Raw genomic sequence first — 25,337 nt, 5'->3', positions numbered from 1 at the left:
AGTATTATCTAGTTGGGTTTCATAGGCCTGTGGAAGTAATTAAACGGCATAATAAATAGAAAGCACTTTGCCATGTGTTTAGTGTTAGCATTAGAGCAATAAATAATACAATAAGCATATTATTAGTTTTTTAAAGTAAGCAATATCATTTAGAAACCCAGATTCTACTCACATTCTTCAACTTTACCTCTCAAACTTTCTACCTATTATGTTTACTACAAAAAGTCATTTATTTGATACCTTGTTTTTTAGTATGTATAATGTTGGTGAAAATGTATCCAGGTGGTGGTGGCACATGCCTTTAATCCCAGCACTCGGGAGGCAGAGGCAGGCGGATCTCTGTGAGTTCAAGGTCAGCCTGGTCTACAGAGTGAGTTCCAGGACATGCTCCAAAGCTCCACAGAGAAACCCTGTCTCGAAAAAAAAAAAAAAAAGTATCTCTCACCTCAAAGGGAAAGGAGTTTATTACACTAACTATGAGTGCCACACCCAGGAACACAGATTCGGATTATGCTGATTAACTGTAGGAGTGGACACACAGACTTCTTTAATTATTTTATTAAGAATCATAAATCTAATCCCAGCACTCAAGAGGCAGAGGCAGGTAGATCTCCGTGAGTTTGAGGCCAACTTGGTCTACAGAGTGAGTTCCAGGATAACTAGGGATACACAGAGAAAAAAATAATAAAAAATCAATGCATTTGCCAAATACATTGCTGGGCAATGCAGGTAGACAGGGTTCAGTAGCTCTGGGAAAACTCTATGGCAGTTGCTGATGCTAGCCAAAGGTTGCTAGGTCCGACACAGAGGAGGACAATGAGCAGCGACTTAGGGGACTGAAGACAGGCCAGGATAATTTGGTCCTGGGTCTGCAACATTCCAACTTTCCACACTCACAAAATTCCCATCAGTCATTTAGCCTTGTAGAATCTTCAACACGGGTGTGGTTCTTTTCTTTGGGAAACTTTGGTTTTTAAGAAGATGACCATAATAGCACCTTTCTGGCAGTGTCAGTGTGAGAAATAGGTTCTGCAGGTAAAATGTCAGATCATTAAGCCATATAAACAAATGTTTATTAGGTGTATGTACCACGAAGTAAACACAGTAGTAAATAAAACAGACTGAAATGAAGCAAGTGGTACCTTCATGGATCTTATTTTCAAATAACAAATAATAATGGTTCTTCAGCTTAAAGGTATGTTAAATGATGAATCTGCTTTACAAAGCATTTTCTCTTGACAAAGTTTGTGGTCCTAACCTAAACCATTTCTATTATCTTTCTTGTAGAAAAGGATGTAGCCCACAAACATTTAGGGTGATAATATTTTGGCTATAATTATGGAGACATTCTGACAGAACTCAGACATTGAAAAGGATGCCAGAAACACAAATTGGAGAAAACGTTGACTGTGAGAACTTTGAATGACTTCATCACTCTTTGCTCCAGCACCTGATGGAAATCTTCCTAAGAAATTATACTTATAGCCTGTTTGCTTCAGTCACCATAAAATATGTGAGCAACAACTTGGGGGATGGAGATGTTGTCATAGATCACCTGGTAGGGTGCTCACCTAGCTTGTATGACACCCTGGTTGGGTTCAGTCCTCAGCACATGAACAAGCCCATACCCATCATTGGTGTGGTGAAGGTAGGAGGATCCAATTGGTAGTTCAAGGTCATTCTCAACTACATAGCAGGTTGGACGAGAGGCTGGACTACATGAGACAATGTCTCAAAAAGAACCCCCTTGGGATTATTAGTTTTCATTTTAGAAAATATGCAATCGCCGGGGTGGGGTGGGGTGGTGCATGCCTTTAATCCCAGCACTCGGGAGGCAGGGGCAGGCGGATCTCTGTGAGTTCAAGGCCAGCCTGGGCTACAGAGTTCCAGGAAAGGCACAATGTTACACAGAGAAACCCTGTTTCGAAAAATCAAAAAAAAAAAAAAAAAAAAAAAAAGAAAGAAAGAAAAGAAAATATGCAATCATGAGAGCTTCAGAGTGTACTTTACTACATCAAAATGAAAGAAAGAAAGAAAGAAAGAAAGAAAGAAAGAAAGAGAGAAAAGAAAATATGCAATCATGAGAGCTTCAGAATGTACTTTACTACGTCAAACTGTCCCCTAAAACCAACAGTCTTAGGGACTGTGTTAAAGGGACAGTGGGAGGCAGTCCATCAAAGGGTGTAAAATGAAGACCCTGATGACTTCTGGCTCTGCTTACTAGAGCTAGGCCTTGGTTGCATGTTGCTAGGCGACCTTCTCCTCTTGTTCTAGAAGCCAGGGAAGTGACCACTTTGCTTCTGTGAACTTGTACAAAGTTAGTTTTGTTTTGTTTTGTTCTCAGCTGGTAATAGGTAAGGAATAATCTTCAGTGATGACATTTCGTTCATCCTCCCGGTGTTCGGACCAGAAGTTCGCCTTCAGGTGGCCTTCGGGTTAGGTGGGCGTGTCCCGTCCAGCACCAGGAGACCGCCTCCCAGGGAAGCCCCGCCCACTCAGGGAGCCCAGCTAGCCCCGCCTCCCGGGAGTTCCCGCGATCGTTGAGGCGACGCGGGCTACGCAACTTCCGGGTGCCGGCCGGCAGCTCCCCGGCGATTGGCCCGTGACCACGCTGCGGTGTGACGTGCTGTCCCGGACTTGTGTACCCACGTGTGGCGCGGCCGGCAGACACCGGTGAGCCGCGGACCGGCTTTCGCGGTTCCGGAGACCGAGTTCCTGCTCCATCATGGTGAGAAAGCCGCGGTGGTCCCGGCGGGAGCCGGCGGCTTCCGGTTATGTCTGGGTTTGCAGCTCTTGGCGGCTGGCTTGGCCACTGGCTGCGCGGCTTGGTGTCCCGAGACCGGTCACCTTCTGAGCTCACCCCTGGGTGCACTTTGGAAGGAGACGAGATGGTTTCCCTTCCGCAGGACCCCGGGAGTTTACAACTCTGACGGCTTAAAGTTAACTCAGTCCCTGTGACACTTACAGAAGCTCCGCCCCCTGCTTCCACGGTACCCATAGGTCCCTTGGTGGGCATCTCGATTTGAAAACCCATTGTTTTGAAGAGTAAATAAAAAGTGTATCAAGGAGTAATGAGTCTAAACTTTACTTGTCTGTGTCCTGGTTTTATTTACTAGTTAGTAGATGAAGTGTCTGTCTCCTCTACATTTTCTTGTGGTAAGCTACTTGTCTGGCTGGCTCAACTTTTCGGGGGGAACCCTCCCAGAGCACTTACTACAAAGAATTTAAGGCATTTGCACTCCACTATGTTTGATTTTTATCCACTAAGGTCATTAGTTTGATGACTTACTTGCTAAGAAGGGATAGTTTCTCAGACTGTCCTACCCCCTGTTAGGTGTCTCACAGAGTAGGTACCCAATCAGTGTTTGCTGGAGAGGTTTAAGTATGGTCTCTACAGAACACCGGGACTGTTGTCTGGCTTAGATATGCAGATTTGAAAAAAAAAAAAAACTGTTCACCCTTTACATACTTCCACAGGTACATGTACTTTTGGAATCGTTCCCTATGTGGGGATTCTGTTTTGTTGACCTTTCCTGATTATTTGTAGCCTCACAGAAAGAAAAAGCCCTTTATAGAGAAGAAGAAAGCTGTGTCTTTCCACTTGGTCCACCGGAGCCAGCGAGATCCTTTAGCAGCAGATGAAACTGCACCCCAGAGGGTACTGTTGCCCACCCAGAAGGTAGGTCCTGCCTTGTAGCCACAAAGTGTTTGGATGTATGGTAGTTTTGTAGTCCTGATGATGGAACTCAAGGGCTTTGTGCATGCCCAGCAAGCACTTCACCTCTGAACTATACCCCCAATCTCTGTGAGATTTTAATAATCAGTTGATACTCTCAGAATCTGGTCCCCTAAGAAAGAGCTGTGACTCAGGTTCCAATCTATGTGCTGATATTTGATATTGTGTATTTATTTTGATTAAGAGGATAAAGCATCTTTGAGATTATTAAATAAAGAGATCTTACAGAATATTAGTAAAGTTCACTAGACTGCAGCCTACAGTGCTGTGCAGTGTTATTTAGCCTATGGCCATATGCTCGGTCTCTGCTTTCTCTTGGGATTCTGCCATGTTTCAGTAGTCTTCAGTTAGCATTTTTGCCTCCTGGTCACTTATCTGTTGAAATACAAAACATCTGAACTCATGAATTAGCTTTGGGAATCCTAAGGGAGCCTTGAAAGGGATGGTTTATGTTAGCATACACTTGTTGAAATGGGTGATATAAAAGTATTGAAGGATGCTGGAGGGATGGTTCGGTCTTCAGAGCACTTTTTTGCAGAGGACCCAGGGTCAGTTCCCAGCACCCATATGAAGACTCACAACCATCTCTAAAACCCTTCCAGGAGATCTGCTGCCTTTTCCTGTCCTCTGCGTGTACCAGGCATGTGTACACATATAGTCAAAACACTCACTAAAACATTTATTTTCTTTAATGTTTTAAATATTAGGGGGCATTGGCCTTTGTTTGGCTTTTTATTAAAGCCACCAACACCCCACTCCCATGCACCACGAAAAAAGCTTTCTTTGCTTATAAATACAAGAAACTGCTGGGCGGTGGTGGTGCACGCCTTTAATCCCAGCACTTGGGAGGCAGAGGCAGGCAGATCTCTGAGTGCAAGGCCAGCCTGGGCTACAGAGCAAGTTCCAAGAGAGGCTCCAAAACTACATAGAGAAACCCTGTCTTGGAAAAAACAAAACAAAACAAAAAAACCAAGAAACTATACATACTCCCAAAGTCCCCAGATCTTTTCTTCCAACCCTCCAGCTGCATTTTTGAGTATGCCTTACATATATATTTTTAACCTGGAACTGTACAGAACTGTCTAATTGAAGGAATTGTTTTCATTCGCATTTTGTGTGTGTTCTCATGTTTTACTTTGTCTTTTGAGACAAGGTCTTGCATTGTTCAGCCTTGTCTTAACTCATGGGTTCAAATGGTCTGCCTCGGCCTGGCTTGATTCCATTCCCTTTTTTAATTTTACGTAGCACTTTGGTTTGGATGCTCTGTAGTTTTGGTAGTTGTCAAGAATTGGTTGTGTGAGTCCTGCCAGCCAGTATTTGTATGCCCTCTAACTCCTGCTCTTTGTAAGGATCCTCATCTTATCCATGGCAGGATCGCTAATTCCATCTTGTTATCCGAGGTAAATGATGAAGAAAGACGAGCAGAACAGAGGAAATATGGGGTGTTTTTCGATGATGACTATGACTACCTGCAACACCTGAAGGAGCCATCGGGGCCCGCAGAGCTTATTCCCAGCTCCACCTTCAGCACGTACCACAGTGATGAGAGAGAAGAAACCTCGTTATGTTCAGTAAGCTTTCTTGGCAGTTTAAATGAGTAAAGACATTTTTAACTGTGGGGCAGTAAATGGTGTCAGTATGAGGAATGCAGACATGCCATGGCTGCCTAAGATTGTATAGGTGTGTGTATGTCTGAACCCTTAGGAAATCATAGGCCCCTTCTCTGGTGGGCAGGTGTCAAGATTAACAGCTTTTTGTCAGGTTTAGAACTTTGAGTCGTCAGGCAGCATTTTCCATAGAAGAAAAGCAGAGGACATTCTGCATTCTAGCATTGTTCCCTGATCATAAACTGTTCTAGGTGTGAAATTTTTACATCTTTTAACACTTTTGTGGAAGCTGCAAGGTAATCATGGAGAGAACAGCATGAATGGGTTGTAATGAAATGACTGTTAATCTTCTCAACAAAAGGACATGCCACTGTATTATACTTTACCCTTTAAATACAAACAAGCATGTTTATCTGCACCTAGTGCTACTCATACAAGTGCCTATTGTGTCCAGTACTCCCCTTTCCATGCTGTTTTGTCTTTATTTAGTCACCTGGCCCTTTAAGAAGGAAAAGACTTTCGTTGGGGTTATCAACCAAACAGGAGAGATGGCGGGGGTCGGGGGAGGGTTGAGGAGGACCCTAATTTTCCTTTTATTTCCGAATCCTCTCAAGGCCTGGGCATTTCGTTCCTCAGAAGACAAGATCTTAACTCACCCAGGGCAAAGTGCATTGCTGAGGAGATGAAAGAGTCAGGTTTCAGGGTGTTGTCCTGAAGAAAGACATCAATTCCTTTTCTCTCGTAAGGCCCCACATGGCACCACCACAGAACCAGCTTCTCTTGTCTCTCCCCTAGGCTGTCAAATCAGTAGCAGGGTACTTACTGCTCATTCCCTTTTGTGTCCCACCAAGGGAGAAGAGGACTGTCCTGCTTTCTCTTCCTGGGAAGACAGGTTTTAGTAAAGTCATAGCATTGGTCAACATGAATTCTACAAGACAGAGAAAGCTAGCTTTTAATCCTTTTTTTTTTTGTTGTTTTTTTGTTTTTTGAAACAGTAGCTTTGCGCCTTTTCTGGAACTCGCTCTGTAGCCCAGGCTGGCCTCAAACTCACAGAGATCCGCCTGTCTCTGCCTCCCAAGTGCTGGGATTAAAGGCGATGTGCACCACCACCACCCGGCTCTAGCTTTTAATCCTTAATTCATTTAGGGGAAGAGTAATTGCTATTTTTTTAAACAAAATAAGGCTGTCTAGTGGGCCATTCATTTGTGTTTATGCAGACAGAGAAGTAACATTTGAAAACAAAGGTGTCATTTGATATACGCATGTAAAGATCCATATTGCAGTATAGGACATGGTAACCTAAAAAGAAATGGCTTAGGTGCACAAAGTTTGCTGTAAAAATGGTGCTTAAAGCACTTTTTTTTTTTTTGGTTTTTCGAGACAGGGTTTCTCTGTGTAGCTTTGCGCCTCTCCTGGAACTCACTTGGTAGCCCAGGCTGGCCTCAAACTCACAGAGATCCGCCTGGCTCTGCCTCCCGAGTGCTGGGATTAAAGGCGTGCGCCACCACCGCCCAGCTTAAAGCACTTTTTAAGTTTAAATTTGTCAGAAGAATTGAGCACAGCATCGGAACAGAGTGTAACGCAGTGCAGAGAGGTGGTGTACACGTGACTGCCTGAGCTCGTCTTGCTTTCCAGTGACAGCGTACTTGGGAGTTACTACAACTATTACAATAAACATACCTGTATAAAAAGGAAAGTGATCATTATTGAAACTGTCATTCATTTGATTCTGTGACTACTTTTCAAGACTTGAAAAAAATCCCATAGGTAAATTTAGTAAATCCTCTTTAGTGTCAGAATTTTAAGAGGAATAACTATAACCTTTAAAAAAAATCTAAAACATATATTAATTGTTTTAACCATTTTTTTAAATAATTTTGTTGTTGATTAGAACAAGATATTGAATACTCTGTTCAAAGTAACAGAAAACCCCAATTCAGACTTAGTTTAAAAATAATAAATGGTTGGTGTGGTGGCACATGCCTACATTCCCAGCATTCAGGAGGCAGAGGCAAGAGGATCTCTGAGTTTGGGGCCAGTCTGGTCTACACACTGAGTTCCTTGCCAGCAGCAAGTTAAGACTGCAAGAGAGGCTGTGCCATTACTGGACCATGGGATATTATCACTAGTGTAAAGAAAAAAAAATGTATTAGTTTTGATACTCCAGGCAGGTAGAGTTGTAAAGTGTGGATCAAAACCAAAGTGACTGATCTCAGGCATTAGCTCTTCATTTTTTGAGCTTCTGTTTTTCACTGAAATGTTCATGCTAATAGTTTGGAGATTAAGTGGAATCGTATACAAGAACGGTATGAAATATTTGAAAGGTCCCAGTTAGGGTGGTGCTGGAGTGTTGAGAATGTGTGCTAGTACATGGGTTAGAGATCCAAGGATGTAAGGGTAACAGCCTCCTGAGACTGTTAACAAGTCACTACAAACTGATTTACAGCAGAGGTCTGGAGGCCAGAACTCCGAAACCAAGTTCTTGGCAGGCTCAGTTCCTTTTTGGGGACTCAAGGAGATTGTGTCGTTACTCATCTAACTCTTACTTCCAAAGCTTGCCAGCACTCTGTCTCCAGAGTTCCCTGACCTGTGGGTGCCCCACTCCAGTCTACGTATCTCCATCTCCACATCTCATGAACCCCTTTATGTGAGGGCAAGCCGACCACTGAACTCATGTTCGAGGTCAAGGGAATACATATGGTTGTGGCCTTCTTGCTGACAGAAGACCTAAGGTAGTGAAGGTCCTCACATAGAATGTGTGAGACGCCTATCCCACTGACCTTCAGAGCAGATCACTGTGAACCTGTTATTCCTTAGTCACATGAATGGCTGAATCCATTCATGAGGACAGCTGATCAGCTGTTAAGGTCCATATGATCTCAACCTTAATGTTATAAGTAATGAGTAAATTTATTGTTTCATAGGGAATAAACCAACGCAAACCTTATTTCAGGTATGGTCACAGCCTGAGGCTGAGTGGATATGAATTTTGGAAGGATGCTTTTCAACCCAGTACAATGGCTGGGCAGTATTTGCTAAATAACCCTCATTTCATTTTTAAGAGCACTGGAATTAAGTTGCCTTCATCAGTGTTTGCATCAGAGTTTGAGGAAGATGTTGGATTGTTAAACAAAGCAGCTCCAGTTTCAGGTGAGTTTTAACTTTTTTTTAAACATTTATTTTGTCATTGGAAAATTTCATACATGAGTACCATATTTACGTGATTTCCACCCCACGCACTCTCTTCCCCTGCATCCTCCTCTCTCTCTCGACTTCATGACTGCTTTAAGTATTGTTCATATATGTGTATATATAAATACAGCCTGCTGGGTCCATTTAATGTTGTTCATATGTGTGTTTAAGGATGACCATTTGCGATTGGGTAACCTATCGAAGGTTGTCCCTGGAGGAGACCAGTTCTCTCTCAGTATCTATCAATTGTAACTTTTGATCTAGGTGTGGGGGCCTTGTGTAATTCCTCTGTCCACCCATCTACATTGGAGTGTCAACTGCTGTTCTCTTTGTATGGGTCTTGTTTAGGTGGCAGTATGGTTAAGATTCCATGGGTGCAACTCCCGTTGTATAGAAGATACTATCTTGTAACAGACATCTTGGACCTCTGGCTCTTAAAATCTTTCCACTCCCCTTCGTGATGTTTCTTGAGCCTTAGTTGTAGGGGTCGTGTTGTAGATCTACCAGTTGGGTCCGGCCACCCCACAGTCAGTTGTTGTCTACGTTTACAGTTGTGGCTTTCTGTGTTGGTCTCTTGTCTACTGCAGTAAGAGGCCTCTTTGGTGAGGGGTGGGAGCTGCATCTATCTGTGGATTTAAGAATGGGTATTTATGCAGTTGTAATGCAGTTGGGAATTACACTGGTTTAGGAATGTGGAAGTAATCGGTTCTCCTCTGGGGTCTGTGACCTCAGCAGTCATAGGTAATTGGCTAGGCTTATAGTACTAGACATAAATTTTCTCCTTTTAAAGTGTGTCTTAAGTCTAGTTGGTTGGCTATTGGTTACCCAAAAATACAAGTACCACTACTGCATCGGTGGGTATATCTTGCTCTGCTGGTCATTGTGGTTGTAGTTCATGGTAGCTCAGCTATTAAAGGCTGAGGCTCATAGCCAAAAGGAAAAAATTTAACTTCTTTAAGTTTTCATTTGAGTAAATTTGTGTTTTGCAAAAAGAAACACAAGGATGTAGGATTTTTCCATCGACAGTGGAGAGTTTATTGAAACAATCAAGATAAATGTAGAATTCGAATAATAGAACATGAAGAGAGAGCATGGCCAGCAGCGTTTTGTATTATGCACCAAATTCTTATGTCTTTATAGATCTCATTTGGAAAAAAATGTGAGAATCTAGTAAGGGAAGTTTAATGTTCATATGCTGTCTTACGAAGATAATAGGAATGATCAGTATTCTTTATCATTTTGAACAATGCCGTACAAGTATTTCGAAGAAATCTATGGTATGATTCACTCAAGATAAACTGAAGAAGTAATTTTTAAAGGAAACTTGCAGTACTGCTACTGTAGTAAGTTAAAACAAAGGTTGTCAGAAGTAGTAGTTGGTATTTTTTCCTAAGTTAACCAACACTTGCCCTTAGAGCATTGTTTCAATAATTTACTTTACAGGGTGGTTGTTGTATAGTAAAGTCTTAAGTTAAACCACAATAAAACACAACCTGAGAGACTTTCTGTCTGTAGGAAAGAAACTACATGGGGTGTTACACTTGGGACACAGGAGAATAAATGCAAGGAGCACCAGCCCTGGCCTGGGAAGCTGGGCAAAGCTTTCAAGAGAATAGCAGAGTTGATTTGTTGCTTTGGGGTTGTTTGTTCAGAAGGGGTCTGTGAACGGGACCAGTTGCTTTCTTTAGAAGGCAGGTGGAAGGAAGAAGAGAAGGCTGGGAAAGAAGATATTCCAGACAGCACTGACTGCATACACACTGAGGGAATGTAATACCAGACAGTGTGTCCATTTTAGCATCCCAGGAGAGCATGAAAAGATGAATAAAAATGCAGCTGGAGAGTGGGGAGGGGGGCAGCGTAGCAGACCTTATTGGCAGCCTTGTCAAAGAAAGGTTTGAACTGGAAACATTTTCTTGAGTTCATTTTATTAAATGAAATTACATAGCTAAAGAAACCAGCTGGGAGTTATTAAAGTTTTGTGGTTCAAGTTTGTGAAAGTGTAAAAGTCACCAAATACTTATTTTTAATAAATGAATTTGAAACCTGGATTCTTTCTGCTGGTGAAAATTTAGGAGTTTTGCTAAAAAAATTTAATAGAATAGATTGATAATGGAAGTGCTTTTACTAGTGAATATTGATGAAGAATGGGTTTTTTCATTCTATCTAAACTGTACTTACAATTTTTTAGTCTTTCTTTTATCTGAAGTATATAAGTAGATCAGATTGTATAAAGTCTATATAGACCGAGCTTTCTTGGTTCCCCCTTACTCCCCCTGTGGGGGAGTGCAGGGACCTGAGGTTTCTGTTCTGTTTTCTTTGCCACAATGGTCGCATGTAGTCGAGGCTGGGGTCAGACCCACGGTGAAGCTGAGGTAGACCTTGAACTCCTGAATGCTGGCATTCAAGATACATATTTTGTCCCTTTCCCATGTCCTTTCAGGACCTCGACTGGATTTTGATCCTGACATTGTTGCTGCTCTTGATGATGATTTTGACTTTGATGATCCAGATAACCTCCTGGAAGATGACTTTATTCTTCAGGCCAATCAGCCGACAGGAGAAGAGGGGACGGGTTTGCCGTATGTGTGGTGCTTCTGTCGTGGGGGGGTAGCCACAGTCTAGGAGTTAGAGTTTTGAGAACATGCGGCCTGAGATAGCTGTATAGAGCAGAAATAATTGAATTTGAGACATGCTCTCAGGAAGTGGTGCTAAAATCCCAGAATCCTGATGGCTGGTCGCTTTGCCTACCGTGTCAGATTAGTCCCATACCATTTCTAGTCCCGCTTCCTCTAGAGCCAGCCCTCAGGAGTGGCTTCTGGGCTTGTGTGAAGTTGCTGTCAGTGTTTCAGGGGTTTTGACAGCTGACTTGTGACCGTTGGCTCTAGGGAATCTGCGGGTGAAGATGACAATGAGTGGGAAGACATGGACAGTGAGGAAGGCAGCGGTGATGACTGTAGCTCTGCGGGCCCACTGTCAGAAGGAGGGGACAGATCTGCCCCTGCGTCACCTCAGGAAGCCAGCAAAAACCACCTGTTTTGGGAAGAGGAAACTAAAAGCCGTTTCACAGAGTATTCTATGACCTCCTCAGTCATGAGGAGAAATGAGCAGCTGACGCTACATGATGAGAGGTTCGAGAAGGTGAGATCCCTGAAAAATGCCACTGAGTTCTGTCTCCCTGTGCAAAAGAGATTGGAACCAGAGTTAAGCCTTTCAGGAACTGCCTGACGCATTAAGACTGATGAGAGCTGCAGCCTGGTTTGGATTCTGGAAAGAGCCTGTATAGGGCCCAAGGGTTGACTGGTCAAACATCCTAACATCTCTTTCTGATATTTGCATATGACCATAATCGGCAGACTTTTGCTATTTTCCTAAGAGTTGCCTGGCTTAGCATCAACAAATTTCCATTATTTTAGTTCTTCATATATAACTAACACTAAACAAAAAATTAGACTGTGAGATACTTTAAAACCAGATGTATAGCAGATTTGACGCCTGTGGCAGGCCAGCTCTGGTTGACAGCACAGTGTGGACTATCCACACAAGTTCTCTCACCCATTCTACTGTAGCTCTTTACCTTTGACACTATCTCTAATGTGCTGATTTATGTATATCATCTACAAGTTTGTATTGGGTTAGGGTGTGATTTCTCCACGGGCAGAGATTCTCAAGTGTACATCCAAGTCCCTAAAGTAGTAGTGTCTGGCATGTGGTAGGACTTGAAGTGTTCTTGTCAGTAGTGAGCAAATGAAGGAGTGCTTTCAAGATTACAGAATGTACAAGTTTGCTAAAGTATCACAAAACTGTTCTCTTCTTGTCAAGAGGGGTCCACTGTTCAGTACAAACACCTCACTCATCAAGATGGAAGGATAATGCATAACAGTGCTAACAGCATCTGAACAAGAGTGGAATTTATACAGTAGGCTCCCTCAACAGCGTGATCACAGTCTGCATCACTGAGGGATGCAAAATTATCTTTAAAGTGTTCTGAGGCAAAGATCTCTGCATAGAATTTTACTTTCCAATCTGAGTAGAATAACTACCTTTTATTTTAATATTAAATAGAAGGCTGTTTTCAGACTAACTGTGTGTCTCTGAAAATATGTCTTCTGTGGGGTTGGAGTCCATGCTGCTTTTGCAGAGGATCTGAGTTCGGGTGCTAGCTCTAGAGGATCCTGGGCCCTTTTCTGGCCTCTGAATGCGCTGGTCCGAGTGTATACATGCAGTCACTAATAAACATAAAAATAAATCTTTAAAACAATGTCTTCTGTGCCACTGTCAGTGGTGCTTCCTCTCTGCTGACACAGTAATAATGGCTGGGAGCTTCTAGTAGTGCTGGGATACTATGGAGGAGTCAGGTTAATATAAATAAAATACGTAGTTAATTCGTGGTATGTTTTTCATGGCATCTTTTTTGTTGTTTGTATTCAAGTTTTATGAACAATATGATGATGTTGAAATTGGAGCTCTGGATAACGCAGAACTGGAAGGTTCCATTCAAGTAGACAGCAGTCGGTTGCAGGAAGTTTTGAATGACTACTATAAGGAGAAGGCAGAGAAGTACGACAGCTCTTCCTTCTTTAGCTGCTTTATTTTCCTACCTTCAAGTGACTGGTTGGGGGGTGTCAACGTCTAACTGATTGACTCGAGACCATGGTGTAGTAGCTAAGGTTAAAGTGGGAAATAAGGTACAAAGAGTCATTGGAGTGGGGAAATAACAAGGGCTTCTGGCCTAGGCTGAAGAGTCATAACTTAGAAGTGTCTGCTTTCTTCTTTTTTCTGAAATGGTGGGTGTTCCGAAAAGTGAATAGTTATGGCTAATAGATAAGCTTTCCTTCAGTGGATTAGCAGAGCTCACCAGTGAAGTATTTGCTCAGTCAGCGTCTGTATCAAAGTGCCTCTTATCTGAGAGAAGCTGCTGTATTAAAATCTGCTAACAGGTCTAGTACCATGAAACACTACAGAATGCAGATCCCACAGCACGAAAGGCGCCATAGGATTTAAGTGAATTCTCCGCATACTTTGGAGAGATAGATGAGCAGCTGGTGTTCATCTTAGGGAATCTGCCATCTTGTGTGATGTGGAACCGTGTACAGATACAGCTAGATTTGATGTGCCTGTCAGCAGAGCAAATGAATGTGCAAACCCTGGGAGAGTGGAGCAGGACTGGGTAGATGTGCAGACCCTGGGAGAGTGGAGCAGGACTGGGTAGATGTGCAAACCCTGGGAGAGTGGAGCAGGACTGGGTACATGTGCAAACCCTGGGAGAGTGGAGTGGGACTGGGTAGATGTGCAAACCCTGGGAGAGTGGAGCAGGACTGGGTAGATGTGCAAACCCTGGGAGAGTGGAGCGGGACTGGGTACATGTGCAAACCCTGGGAGAGTGGAGCGGGACTGGGTAGATGTGCAAACCCTGGGAGAGTGGAGCGGGACTGAGTACATGTGCAAACCCTGGGAGAGTGGAGCGGGACTGGGTACATGTGCAAACCCTGGGAGAGTGCAGCAGGACTGGGTACATGTGCAAACCCTGGGAGAGTGGAGCGGGACTAGGTATGGTGACATGTACCAGGAGCATGAGAGGCACAGGAGTAGGATTTAAAATTGCTCTTGTCTCTGGAGCTGTTTTAGTGACATGCAATTTAATGTTTTCTTTATCATGTTTTCATTTTATAAAATGCACAAAAAAGTTGTGTAAAATTGAATACTCTTGAGCCTTTTGAGGATCAAGATCTGCCAACAAACGAGCTTGATGAATCTGAAGAGGAAGAGATTGTTTCTGTAGTTCTTCAGGAAGCCAAAGAGAAGTGGGATTGCGAATCCATTTGTAGTAAGTAGCTTATTGTCCACTCAGCTGCTAAAAGTATGAAAGTGATTTAAAGTGTGTGGGAAAGTAGATATATTTTAGTAGAAGTTCAACTCTTAGGGAATTTGTGAGAAAGGCTTAGAAAGAATATGACTATTCTGCTGTTGAGTTGTAAATAATTTCAAAATGGTGTTCAGAGAGGCTCTAATGTGATTGTGCACTATAAAAACACTGAGACGGCACGTGGTGTGAACTGTATGGTGCTTTGCTGAACTTACCGTGTACTTAAGTGACACATGATCTTTTTCCAGGTACATACTCCAATTTGTACAACCATCCACAGCTTATCAGATATGAACCAAAGGTAAGTACTGACATCTGGAGCTTGTTAGAGTACCATTTTCAGGGCTGGAGAGGTAGCTCAACAGTTGAGATCACTGCCTGCTCATTCAGAGGACCCAGCTTGGTTCACAGCACACACATCAGGTGGTAACTCCAGCTCAGAGGATCTGACACCCTCTTCTGGCCTCCAGAGGCACCCATACATATGGCGTATACTCATGCAGATACGCACTTAGAAATAAAAGTTTATCCTTAATGTCCTTTTCTTGCAGTAACTAACCCTTTGTTGGTGGCATTGCCATTAGGGAAAGCACCAACAGTGTATCATTCATTAGTGAGCTGTTTTGAATAGGAATGGCAAATAACTAGTGCTCTTTTTTCTTTGCTTCAGCCCAAACAAATCCACCTCTCTTCTAAAACGGGCATACCTCTCAATGTCTTACCTAAGAAAGGACTCACAGCAAAGCAGGTTGAACGCATGCAGATGATCAATAGCAGTGATCTACCCAAAGTGTCAACCCAGCCACGTCCCCACAATGAAAGCAAAGAGGATAAAAGAGCCAGAAAGCAAGCCATCAGAGAGGAGCGGAAGGTAACTGCCCTGTGATGTGGGCCTTGTAAAGAGCTGCTGGGAGGGCGTGGTGGAAGTGCTCTTTTGTGGACAGAGTGTTTGTATACACATGTAATCTGGGGTCCTCTTTACAGGAACGAAGAGTTGAAAAGAAAGCTAACAAACTAGCATTCAAACTGGAGAAAAGAAGGCAAGAAAAGGAGCTGCTGAACTTGAAGAAGAACATTGAGGGTCTAAAGCTATAGGTGTGGAACATTCAGTATAAGTTATATTTCCATTTCGGTGGTCTTCATTATGCTCCATAATTAATCAGGATCTTAAGAGAGATAAACTTGTCCCTGTCATTTTTATATGCAAATAGCTGAGAAAAGTAGAATATTTGTATTTTTATTCAAATGAAGTTCTTTTGTCAGCTACCTTGTAACTATTATAATGTTTTGAGTTTATTGTAAGCTTATATTTCCTCTGAAATAAGTGACTTCATGAAGGTAAAATGTTTGGCTAAATTAAAGGAAAATGTCTTTATAACATGCACGGAATTAGTGTGTTCATTTATTTGTATGGTTGTCAGAATTGTTCTTTGCAGATGTTCTCAAATATTTCTTTGAAACCTCTCCACGCCTTCTCGGGAATTACATGGTTTAATTTGCCGTCTGTAGAGGAGTGGTCTGGTTAAGCTCAGTTTTGAAATGCTGAGTTTATTCTCAATGGTGAGAAGACTGTTCCTGAGAAGATTCCACGGGTAAGAGCTGATTTTCCCGTGTCCACAAAACGACCCTTTCAAAAGGACTGTGAAGATGAGCACTGCAGTTGTGGTTGGGATTTCCTGCCCTGGGAGCAGATGGCTTTTTCCCTTTGGGATTTAGGAAGAGCATAGCTGGAGTGATCAGGAATACTTACTTCATTGTAACCTAGAAAGTGTGTTGTTTAGCGTTTGGACCGTCCACAACTTATTAAATACATATTCAGAAGTGTCCAGGATTGGAGGAGTTGTTCCTGTTTGGACATCTAGAGACTGATTCAAGGCTTAGGCAGTGACTCCATCATAATGTTCATTATTTGGTCAACTGTGACTTCTCACTGACCTTTGCCCATTTGCCCCTGACCAGTGTGGACACCGTTGGTCAGAGGGAAGAACAAAATGGCTGAGGCAAGGCCAGCTGTGGCAGGTGAGCTGCACTTGATGGCTAGATTTTTACCAGTTCACCACCTGCTAGTTCATTGAGTCGTTCCCACGGCTGATGGGGATCACCTTGTTCTAAGTTTTATTCATTTAAATCTAAATTACTGTATTTCTTTTAGAGTTGTGAAAAACTCTGAAATTGTATTCTGTTAAAACTTAACAACCAAAAGTAAAAATAAAAAGGTGCATACGGTTTGTCATTGAGGAAATGTAGCATTACTGAGTGTGTGCTTAAATGCCAACCTGCAGAGTTAGTTGATGTTTGATGTGAATATTGGGAATAAAAATCCTAAATGGATGGGCCATTTATCATGTTGACCATCTCCACAGAAGAGTCTCGAAGTCTTCAAGAGTCTTGGGCACAGGATGTCACTCTGGTCTGGTCCTATTCAAATTCATCTCTTATAAATAAGAGAATGCAACTCAGCTGTGAGTCTTGAGATGCATGTTGCTATGGGGGCTGATGAATTTAAAAGCTTAAAGACTGTAATTCTATTCCGGAGAATAGTTCTGTGGCGACTTTAATGAATTACTAGGATTTGTTAGCAAATTCTCCGTACACACCCCAGACCTGAAAACACCCCCTCCCCCAAACACACCCCCAAATCCTCAGTTTTTAGTTCTCTGTAAACGGTGTTGAAAACGGAACATATCAGCTCCATGCTGAATGATAGGAGTTCACAGAGATAAGAGGGATTTTACCTTCAAGAACTACTTGGTTGGAGACAGTTCAGAAGCACAGATAAGTGCTAATGCCATCATTGTGACAAGCACCACTTGTGATGAGGACCTGCATACTCACTGCTCCCCTATAGTCTTTAGATAAGCCTTCAAGGTTGCTCAGTTGTTACCTTCCTTCGATGATTTCCAGAGTATGTGTTTTAAAAGCACATCCGCCTCCCTAGCACTCCCTCGTCCCCTGCTTTGTGCTCTCTGTAGCACTGACATACAAGGCTGCTTCTCAGGATCCTCTCTGACTAGGGAAAGGTTGGAGAGCAAAACCTTTTGTTTACCACTTTACCCTGCTGGCCAAGCTAGCGCCTCTCATTTAGTGACTAGTGTTAAATGGCATAGGTATGGATGGGTACAGGGTGACATAATTCATAAAAGAATGGCTTAAACTTGGGCCAGGACAATGATCCATTCATAAGGGTAAGCAAGGAGAAACGATCCCAAGTGGGCACTGAGAAATCTACTTTTGGTTCTTGTATGTGTAGATGCACATGCCACTGTGCACGTGGCAGTCAAAAGACGGCTTCGTGGAGTTGGTTCTCTATGTGGGTTCCGGGAACTGAACTCAGGTCACTGGCCCTGCCTACTGAGATTAGTCTTGTTTGAACATTGTCCTGGATTGGTTTCAAAGCTTTGTCATTAGATACTTCTGTAGTATTATAAGTCTGTGTGTCTTCACTGCTGGGGCCTTTTGTGGGTGCTGTCTTGATGCACTGTATAGACATGTAGGATCCAAAGCCTGCATTGTGACATCATTCTATCACCTCATGGAGAGCAACCCCAAACCCTAACCCCTATTCACATATTCCATGTTGTTTTTGTTTTTACATGTTGACAGTGGTTTGCTTTAACTTGCCTGTTTGACCTAGTTAGAGGGCAGAAACATAAGGATTCCAGTGCTTGGTAAGTGAGTTGTGAGCTAGGAAGTTAGTTATGGTAAAATATGTCATGTGCAAACACGTGCTTGTTGTGCAAATAAGAAAGAGAACACAGAAGCAAGTAGCCTCAGGATCTATTCTAGGCTTGATTTTCCCCCTACTCATTTATAAACTACCCAATCTTACACCAAACAATACCCGTTTTCTTTAAACCACTTATACCCTTTAACACAGCTTCCTTATCTTTGAACCAACTAGAAACCCAAACCTACCTCCGAAGGCAGCATTTGCAACTCTTAGTTGAGGTGTCTTAGAGATGACCTAAACAGCCCCCAGCTCTGACTTCAGCTTCTAGAGTATGTGCACCTGTGTGCACATGTCAGCGAGCAAGGTGCTGAGTGAATCCTGGAAGCCTTCTGCCATGGGAGGAGTTATGCTTACAAGCTGCATTCTTGGCTTGTGTTTCTGTATCTGAGCTCACCAAGAAGGACCTCCACCTTAGTGTCAGTGCAGAGCTACAGCACTAGCCTGAAGGGCTTCTGAGTTTTAGAATAGCGATGCACATTTGGAAAGGAAGAAAGAAAGCCAAAAAGGAAATTAGAAAGTGATTATCATTTTTATTCTTACCACTCAAATGTAGTTACTGTGTGTTTTTGTGGTTTTGATTTTGTTTGTTTATTTATTTATTTAGATAGATAGATAGATAGATAGATAGATAGATAGATAGATAGATAGAATTTTTTTTTCAAGACAAGGTTTCTCTGTGTAGCCTTGGCTGTCTGTAGACCAGGCTGGCCTCAAACTCTGGGAAATCCTCCTGCCTCTGCCTCCTGAGTATTGGGATTAAAGGTGTGCACCACCATCGCCAAACTCTGTTTCTTTTGTCTACATGTAATTCACAAATCCTTTTGGTTGCTTGGTTGATTTCAAGGGGTTTTTGGTTGGTTGGTTTGTTTATGTGTTTTTATTTTGTTTTTCTAGATAGGATTTATCTGTGTAGCCCTGGCTGTCCTGGAATTCAATCTGTAGACCAGGGTTGCTTCAAACTCCTCCTGCCTCTGCCTCACAAGTGCTGGGATTAAAGGCAAGTGCTGGAGTTAAAGGTGTGTGCCACCAAACCTGACTGCTTTTTTTAAAGTCTCTTACTGTAGTCTTGGTCAGAGTTGAGCTCAAGTCCTCTTGCCTCCTAAGTGTTGGCATTACAAACGTATTTTTAATTGGTGCATTCACATTCATCAGTCAGCAACCCATATTCATGAATGGCCACACAGTATGCTTTTTTGCTTTCCAGGTCATGTGTCCTCTCAAAGCTACACAACTGCAGATAGTGTGAAAGCAACAATAGCTATAAGAAAATGAGTATGGGGGCACTCCCATAATACTTCATCTTCAAAAACATTCCGTCTCGGTGTGTTCACAGATCACGGTTTGCTCACTCCTACTTAAATGTTTCCTTTTGACAGAACATGCATAGCTTTGCAAAAAGTGGCAGTATGGCCAAGGGATCTCTTGCACCCTTAACCCAGCTTTCCCCCAAGCTTCTTGTTGAACAGCTGCACTACAACATCCGAACCAGTAAATGTCATTAATGTGTGCTCTTGGCTTGGTACTGTTTGCCGTGTAACCACTACCCTCCTTTGGCAAAGATCCAAACCTCTTCCATCACACAAAGGGAGACCGTTCTCATCCTACCGTCTCACATCCAGCCTCCACGCACCAACCATTCCTACAGCTTGAGAATCTAATGTCTAATTTCCATCTCTGTCATTTTGACATTTGACGATAGTTTGCAAATGGAGTCATGTCGAATGTAACTTGGCTTTATTTCACTCAGCACTGAGATCCTTTTCAGCTCTCGCATGGATCAATAGCATTCCTTTTTATTGTTGTGTAGTGTTCCAACGTATGGGTACTCCACAGTTCATGTAGCCTTTTGCTCACTGAAGGGTATTTTGCTTGTTTCAAAGTGTTCTTTTAAGGTTGTATGGACCAAATCTTCGATTTGAGTCAGTACAGAGTATGACAGTATAGACCTTGAACTTCATGTGTGATTCAGCTGTTGAGGAAGATACTCTCTTCATTCATTAAAGACAAGCTTCCAACTTGAATGTTGTTCAGAATGGAGTGGTCCTTCCATATCCAGGTTTTTAATTGGGTCATATCTTTTATTTTAAAGTCCTTGAACTCACTAAAACTCACTGATTTAAGCCAAAGATCATTGGTCTTCTGAGGGTTTCCAGATCCTTTGTTGATTAACAGGGACATCATAAACCTATACTTGAATTTTAGTCTATCCTTTGTAGAGGCAGAAACTTGGGTTCAAATCTCAGGGTTACCACTTGGAATTTGTGGACTGAGAGAAGTCACTTAACTTTCAGCCTCCATTTTTCTCTGTGAAAACAGCACCAGCCCTGTCTTAGAAGGTAACTGTGAGGAGCCGGTGAAATAACCTAGACGTGGAGAGAACCAAATAAATATGACTATAACACGAATAAGAACATTACCTTCAGTAATGTTGCAGGGGAATGACAGTTTTAGAATCAAGTGTTTATTAACAAGTTGAGGGGGGAGAGTAGCTTTGCTGAAAATTTTACTTTTTTTAAGACCCAGTTTTGCGGACAGCCGAAAGGACGGGACGGGGAGTATTTCTGTGGGCTGAGGTGGATGGCCTGTGCTGAGAACACAATACCAATTAGCAGACCTGTGAAGAAATTGTTTAAATCAACAGCATCTGCACACCCTGCCATCTGCTTCCTGTTAAGCAGATCTCCCTTTTTCACATGGTTCCCCTGTCGGTTGCCATGGCCCTGCTCTCAGCTTCTCCTGGCTTATCACCATCATTTCCTTGGCCTTAAGTGGAAGTTTCCCTAAGGATCCTCTCTCCACAGCTTTTTCCACAACTTCGTCCCTGGCAGTGTCCTGCTTTACCTCATTCCCCAAAACCTACATCTGCGTCCCTCACCCTGACCTCCCTCATTTCCATCCTGCTGGCTGGACAGCTCTGTTGAACTCGGTAGTTCCCAGACTGGGTCATTTTTCTTCCCCAGATGCACTTTTTTTTTTTTCAACTCCCTAGTTCTATCCACAGACCCGCTGTCTTCTCTGGCTTCCTGCCTGTGCACGTAGCATTGTCCCCAAGCCTTCATCTTTCTGTCACTTCCCCACCCTTACCCCAAAAAACTCACCCTGTTGGAGAGTCTTCGGTATATGTTCTCCTTCCTCCCCTGTTTAAATCTCCATCCCAGTCTTTAAATTAACACGCCCCTATCCATCTTCAAGTATGTCATGTGAGTCCTCCACAGCTCTGTGCTGGTTCCCTTGAGAACCACGGTGTTCCAAGATGTCCCTCCTTGTCTATGTAAAAGCTGTATTTTTATTCCAGTATAAGACCCCTATGCTTAGACCCGAAACTTAAAAAAAAAAAAAAAAAAACTTTACGTACTCAAATTCAGACTAACTGAAAAGAAGTACTAAAAAGTGAAATCTTAGCAGTCCCTAATATTTTGCTTTTCTCTAACTACTTTTAAAGTAATTAATCTTCTAACTTAGAAATGCGTCTTCCTATTTTCTGTCATTTTTCTATGTTGGGCCCATGTAGGGTTCCTTTCAACATATTTAATTATTTCTTACAAGATTTGTTAGTCCTGTGCTAGAAACTCAATTTTTGTTTGACTTATATCTTCCAGCAGTACTTAATTTTCCCCATTATCTAAGTGTGTGTGTGTGTGTGTGTGTGTGTGTGTGTGTGTGTGTGTGTGTGTGCGCATGCTTGCACATGCCTGTGGTAGAGAGGTCAGAGGTTGAGGTCATGTGTCTTGCTTAACTGTTCATTTTATTGACAGTCTCTCACTTGAACCTGAGTCTTGCTGGTTGGCTGGATTGGATGGCCAGTGAGACCCCAAGATCTGCCTATCTAATTCCCTCCAGTGCTAGAGCTGCAGATGGAGGCCACCATGCTAGCATTTATTTAAGTACTGGGGATCCATAATCAGGCGTTCATGCTTGTCCAGCAAGAACATTACCCCCGAGCCACCTCTCCAGACCCCTAGAGAGCACTTTCCTTTGTCTGGGGAAGGCATGGACCAGTTTTCCTTGAGACATCAATGACAGTCTATCTTCAGCCTAAGCAGAATCCCAAAGATGTCACCATCAGATAATTTGTGACTTTATGCTAATACATTACCTCTGTGCTTATGTCTAATGCATAACTCTCAGCACCCCATTTACCCACCAAGGCAAATAATTACACTCTGTTTGCCTCGTTTGTGTAATTTACTTGTGTGTTGAGGAGAGAAGTTTATATTAGGAAAAGAAAACTTGTGGGATTGTTAAGGCTCTTCCGAGGAGGAGGAAGCAGGTGGTGGGGATGGACAACTGTGAGGCTGACAGGCGACTGAGGTCACCTACAGTCACTCGTCTTTCCTCAGCCAGGCAATTCCATGAAACTTAACATAATGTGCTCTTGAATCTCATGCAGATGGCAATCAGAAGCTATTTCCCTGTGAAGTCTGTGGGAGATGCTTTGCAGCAGATGTTCTGGTAAACATAAAGACATTTTGTAGATGTGTTTCATTGGAGTTAAATGAACTGTCAAGTCAGTGAGGAGGTAACGGTGCCAAGATTAAAGACAGATGTGGAGAGGGGTGGGGGGAGAAGTACATAACCTATGGCTGCCAGGTCCGGAGGACACTGAGGCAGCCTGATAATGCTCCGTTCAGAAGTGACCCTGTTAACCACGATCTCCCTGAAAGCATGCCAGATGGAATGGTCTTGGCACAGACCACTTCCCTTGAGAGATTCTGGCTCTCCCGCCTTTTCTTTAAGCATCAAAAATTCAAATTTCAAGGCCAAAACACCAGGGAAATTAGCTGGTCGAGAGGAATGAGCATTGGATTTCAGGCATCTGGAAACTTGGCTCGTAGCTGCAAATTTGTCACTAATTCTGACAAGTCCTGTAACCGTCCTGTTTTCTGCCTTGCCACGTACACGGAACTCTCTGATTTCAAGGGGGTTTTAAACCTTTGGAACAAATAATGCATGGATACAAGCCTGCTCCAAGATCTAATTTTCCAGATACGAACTAACTGCATGTCAAGTTCCCAGGCTTTAAAGTTGAACAAAAGTTTGGATTATTTCAAACTTGAGGGGCGCAGGGGGTGGGGGGGATGGGTTTCAAGCAAATGGTACCACCCTAGTGTTGTAAGGAGATAGCCAAGAAAGATAAATTTTTAAAAAGGAATTCTTAGGATGATAATGTAATCATTTGGGTATTTTAGATCATGGGATAGGATATTGAACTTGCAGATTTAGGGTTTGGATGACAAGGGACCTCCAACATGTGGTTGTAGGTTTTGTTTTTCTGAGAAATTTTAGAAACGAAATATGTGTTCTGGGTAAACTGTGGTTGGAGCCCCTGAAGCTACCAGTAGAACTCACACAGGCCTGTTGCAGCCCAGTGTCTACCAGTATCTTTCAGCACACTGTTACCTTTACTGGCTAGGAGCTGCACCCTGAGAGGAGTTGAGACCTAGGTGGTACCTCTGACTAGCAATCACTAAATGCTAAGTATGCTTTACATACTCCCGAGTCTCACTCCTAAGCCTGTCTCTCGGCTGTACAGAACACTGAATGACATGGTCTGATAACCTCTCCTGTAGTTTAACATGGATGACTTGGAGGAACAGAGATTTTCATAGAACCTGCATTTTGAGAATCCAGACAAAGCAACTTTGTAAATGGTAGCCGTTATGGACGAGGACAAAGATGTGCATGCTGTGACCTAGAGGCACTGTGACCAACTGTATTAGTTGCTGTGATGAAACATGCTGACCAAAAGCAATTAAAGGAAGAAAGGGTTGTCTTTGGCTTACGGTTCCAGACAGATAAAGCCCATCGTGGCCACAAAAGCATGGCATGGTGGGAAATGCATGGCAACCGGAGCTGGAAGCTAGCTGGTCACATTGTATCTAAACAGAGGAAGCCGACTAAATGAACAGGAAATAGGCCAGCCCTTGGTAAGAGACTTTGTCCAGCAAGGCTCCACCTCCTGAAGGTTCCATTGCATCCTCACACAATGCCCCCAAATGGGGACCAAGTACTCAAGTCCCTGAACCCATGAGGGACATTTCTTATTCAGAACACCATACCATAACTTTCTGCAGGGACACCAAGCAGAGCTCTATGTGTTTTCCAGTTTGTCCTTTAGACAAGTTGAGTATTTTAAAGACTACTGACTGGAATGAAGAGCACATGGCCTAATTTTTAGAGTTTGAGATGTAAAATCAAATTTAAAGTCAAACTCTTTAGCTACTGTTTTAAACTTCTGTTACTATAGCAAAATACCTGAAACAGTCACATTATGAACAGAAAAGATTACATTTGTCCCAGTTCTAGAGGTGCCATTTCATGAGAACTTAGCTCCATTGCTTTGGTCCTGTGGTTGTAGCAGTAAAAACATAAAAGGAGGCAAAGCTTTTCCATTCGTAAGCAGTAAGCAAAAGAAAATTAGAAGAAAGGGGGTTGAGTCCACAGTTTCTTGAAAGGATACACACCCCTGATGACCAAAAATCCTCCCAGTAAGAACTCACCCACTTTTGCTGTCCTGCTTTTGAGACAGGGTCTCTTTATGTAGCCCAGGGTACCTTGCACCCACAACCCTGTTCTCTGGGCTTCCCTGGTACTAAAACAGAGGCCCACACCTCCATTTCCAGCTTAGACCTCACCTCTTAAAGGTCCACAAATATAGGAAACTGTAAAACGCCTTTTGTTACCTTTCCCTAAATACAGTATTGAGCTATGTCTGACATGACTGGGGAGAGTGATGGAATTCCTCTACTGTGGCCTAGAATTAGAGAATGGACTAAATCCTACAAGCACTAGCCTGTCACCATCCTGGAGGCTAAGTATGTCATCATTAAAACTTTGTGATCATACATTTTCCAAATCCAATCCCTTCCCTTCCTTGTCTAGGAAAGACATGGACCAATATGTAAGAAACTTTTCAACAAAAAACGCAAACCCTTCGATTCCTTGAAGCAAAGATTGCAGGGAACTGACATTCCCACCATAAGTCAGCCGCCTCAGCCCAAGGTATGCCAATGACTTCTTTACTTCTCAATACAGAAAGTACATTTAAGCTGGTTTCTTGGCTCTCTGGTTTCATTTTTTGCTTGATAAGGCAGTGTAATGGAATTTAAATATAATCCACCTTTACTGTTTTCTGTATAATCTTACTTAGATTTCCAAATAAAGTTTAGATACTTTCCAGATGTAGTTGAAAGAATCCTGTTTACATTT

General features: G+C 42.7%; 2 protein-coding genes across 2 annotated transcripts in view; both read left to right on the top strand.

Annotated features, from left to right (window-relative positions):
• The first annotated feature begins 2,595 nt into the window (after nt 1-2,595).
• On the top strand, nt 2,596-15,780 carry Ltv1 (LTV1 ribosome biogenesis factor). The gene is made up of 11 exons (XM_052751060.1): nt 2,596-2,728; nt 3,548-3,679; nt 5,137-5,307; nt 8,406-8,493; nt 10,976-11,114; nt 11,421-11,673; nt 12,965-13,092; nt 14,220-14,359; nt 14,647-14,699; nt 15,069-15,269; nt 15,383-15,780. The coding sequence occupies exons 1-11, from the start codon at nt 2,726-2,728 to the stop codon at nt 15,491-15,493; spliced, it is 1,419 nt and encodes a 472-aa protein (XP_052607020.1). The 5' UTR covers nt 2,596-2,725; the 3' UTR covers nt 15,494-15,780.
• Nucleotides 15,781-15,908: 128 nt separating this feature from the next.
• Zc2hc1b (zinc finger C2HC-type containing 1B) overlaps nt 15,909-25,337 on the top strand; it is a 52,519-nt gene continuing 43,090 nt past the window's right edge. The window contains exons 1-3 of the mRNA XM_052751061.1: nt 15,909-16,417; nt 22,519-22,580; nt 25,011-25,130. Coding sequence (XP_052607021.1) covers nt 16,390-16,417; nt 22,519-22,580; nt 25,011-25,130 — 210 coding nt within the window. The 5' untranslated portion in view covers nt 15,909-16,389. The remainder of the gene's footprint in view (nt 16,418-22,518; nt 22,581-25,010; nt 25,131-25,337) is intronic.

This window comes from Peromyscus californicus, unplaced genomic scaffold (genome assembly GCF_007827085.1).
Source record: "Peromyscus californicus insignis strain IS unplaced genomic scaffold, ASM782708v3 Scaffold_22__1_contigs__length_63687245, whole genome shotgun sequence".
Classification (NCBI taxonomy): domain Eukaryota; kingdom Metazoa; phylum Chordata; class Mammalia; order Rodentia; family Cricetidae; genus Peromyscus; species Peromyscus californicus.
The sequence above is the reverse complement of the archived record's forward strand: the minus strand, read 5'-3'. Positions and strand labels throughout refer to the sequence as shown.

What these genes read in the sequence shown, in the direction of transcription:
- Ltv1 (XM_052751060.1), top strand. An exon ending in TACTGTTGCCCACCCAGAAG is followed by an intron (nt 3,680 to 5,136) that starts GTAGGTCCTGCC and finishes TTGTTATCCGAG; the next exon opens with GTAAATGATGAAGAAAGACG. An exon ending in CCATCAGAGAGGAGCGGAAG is followed by an intron (nt 15,270 to 15,382) that starts GTAACTGCCCTG and finishes TCCTCTTTACAG; the next exon opens with GAACGAAGAGTTGAAAAGAA.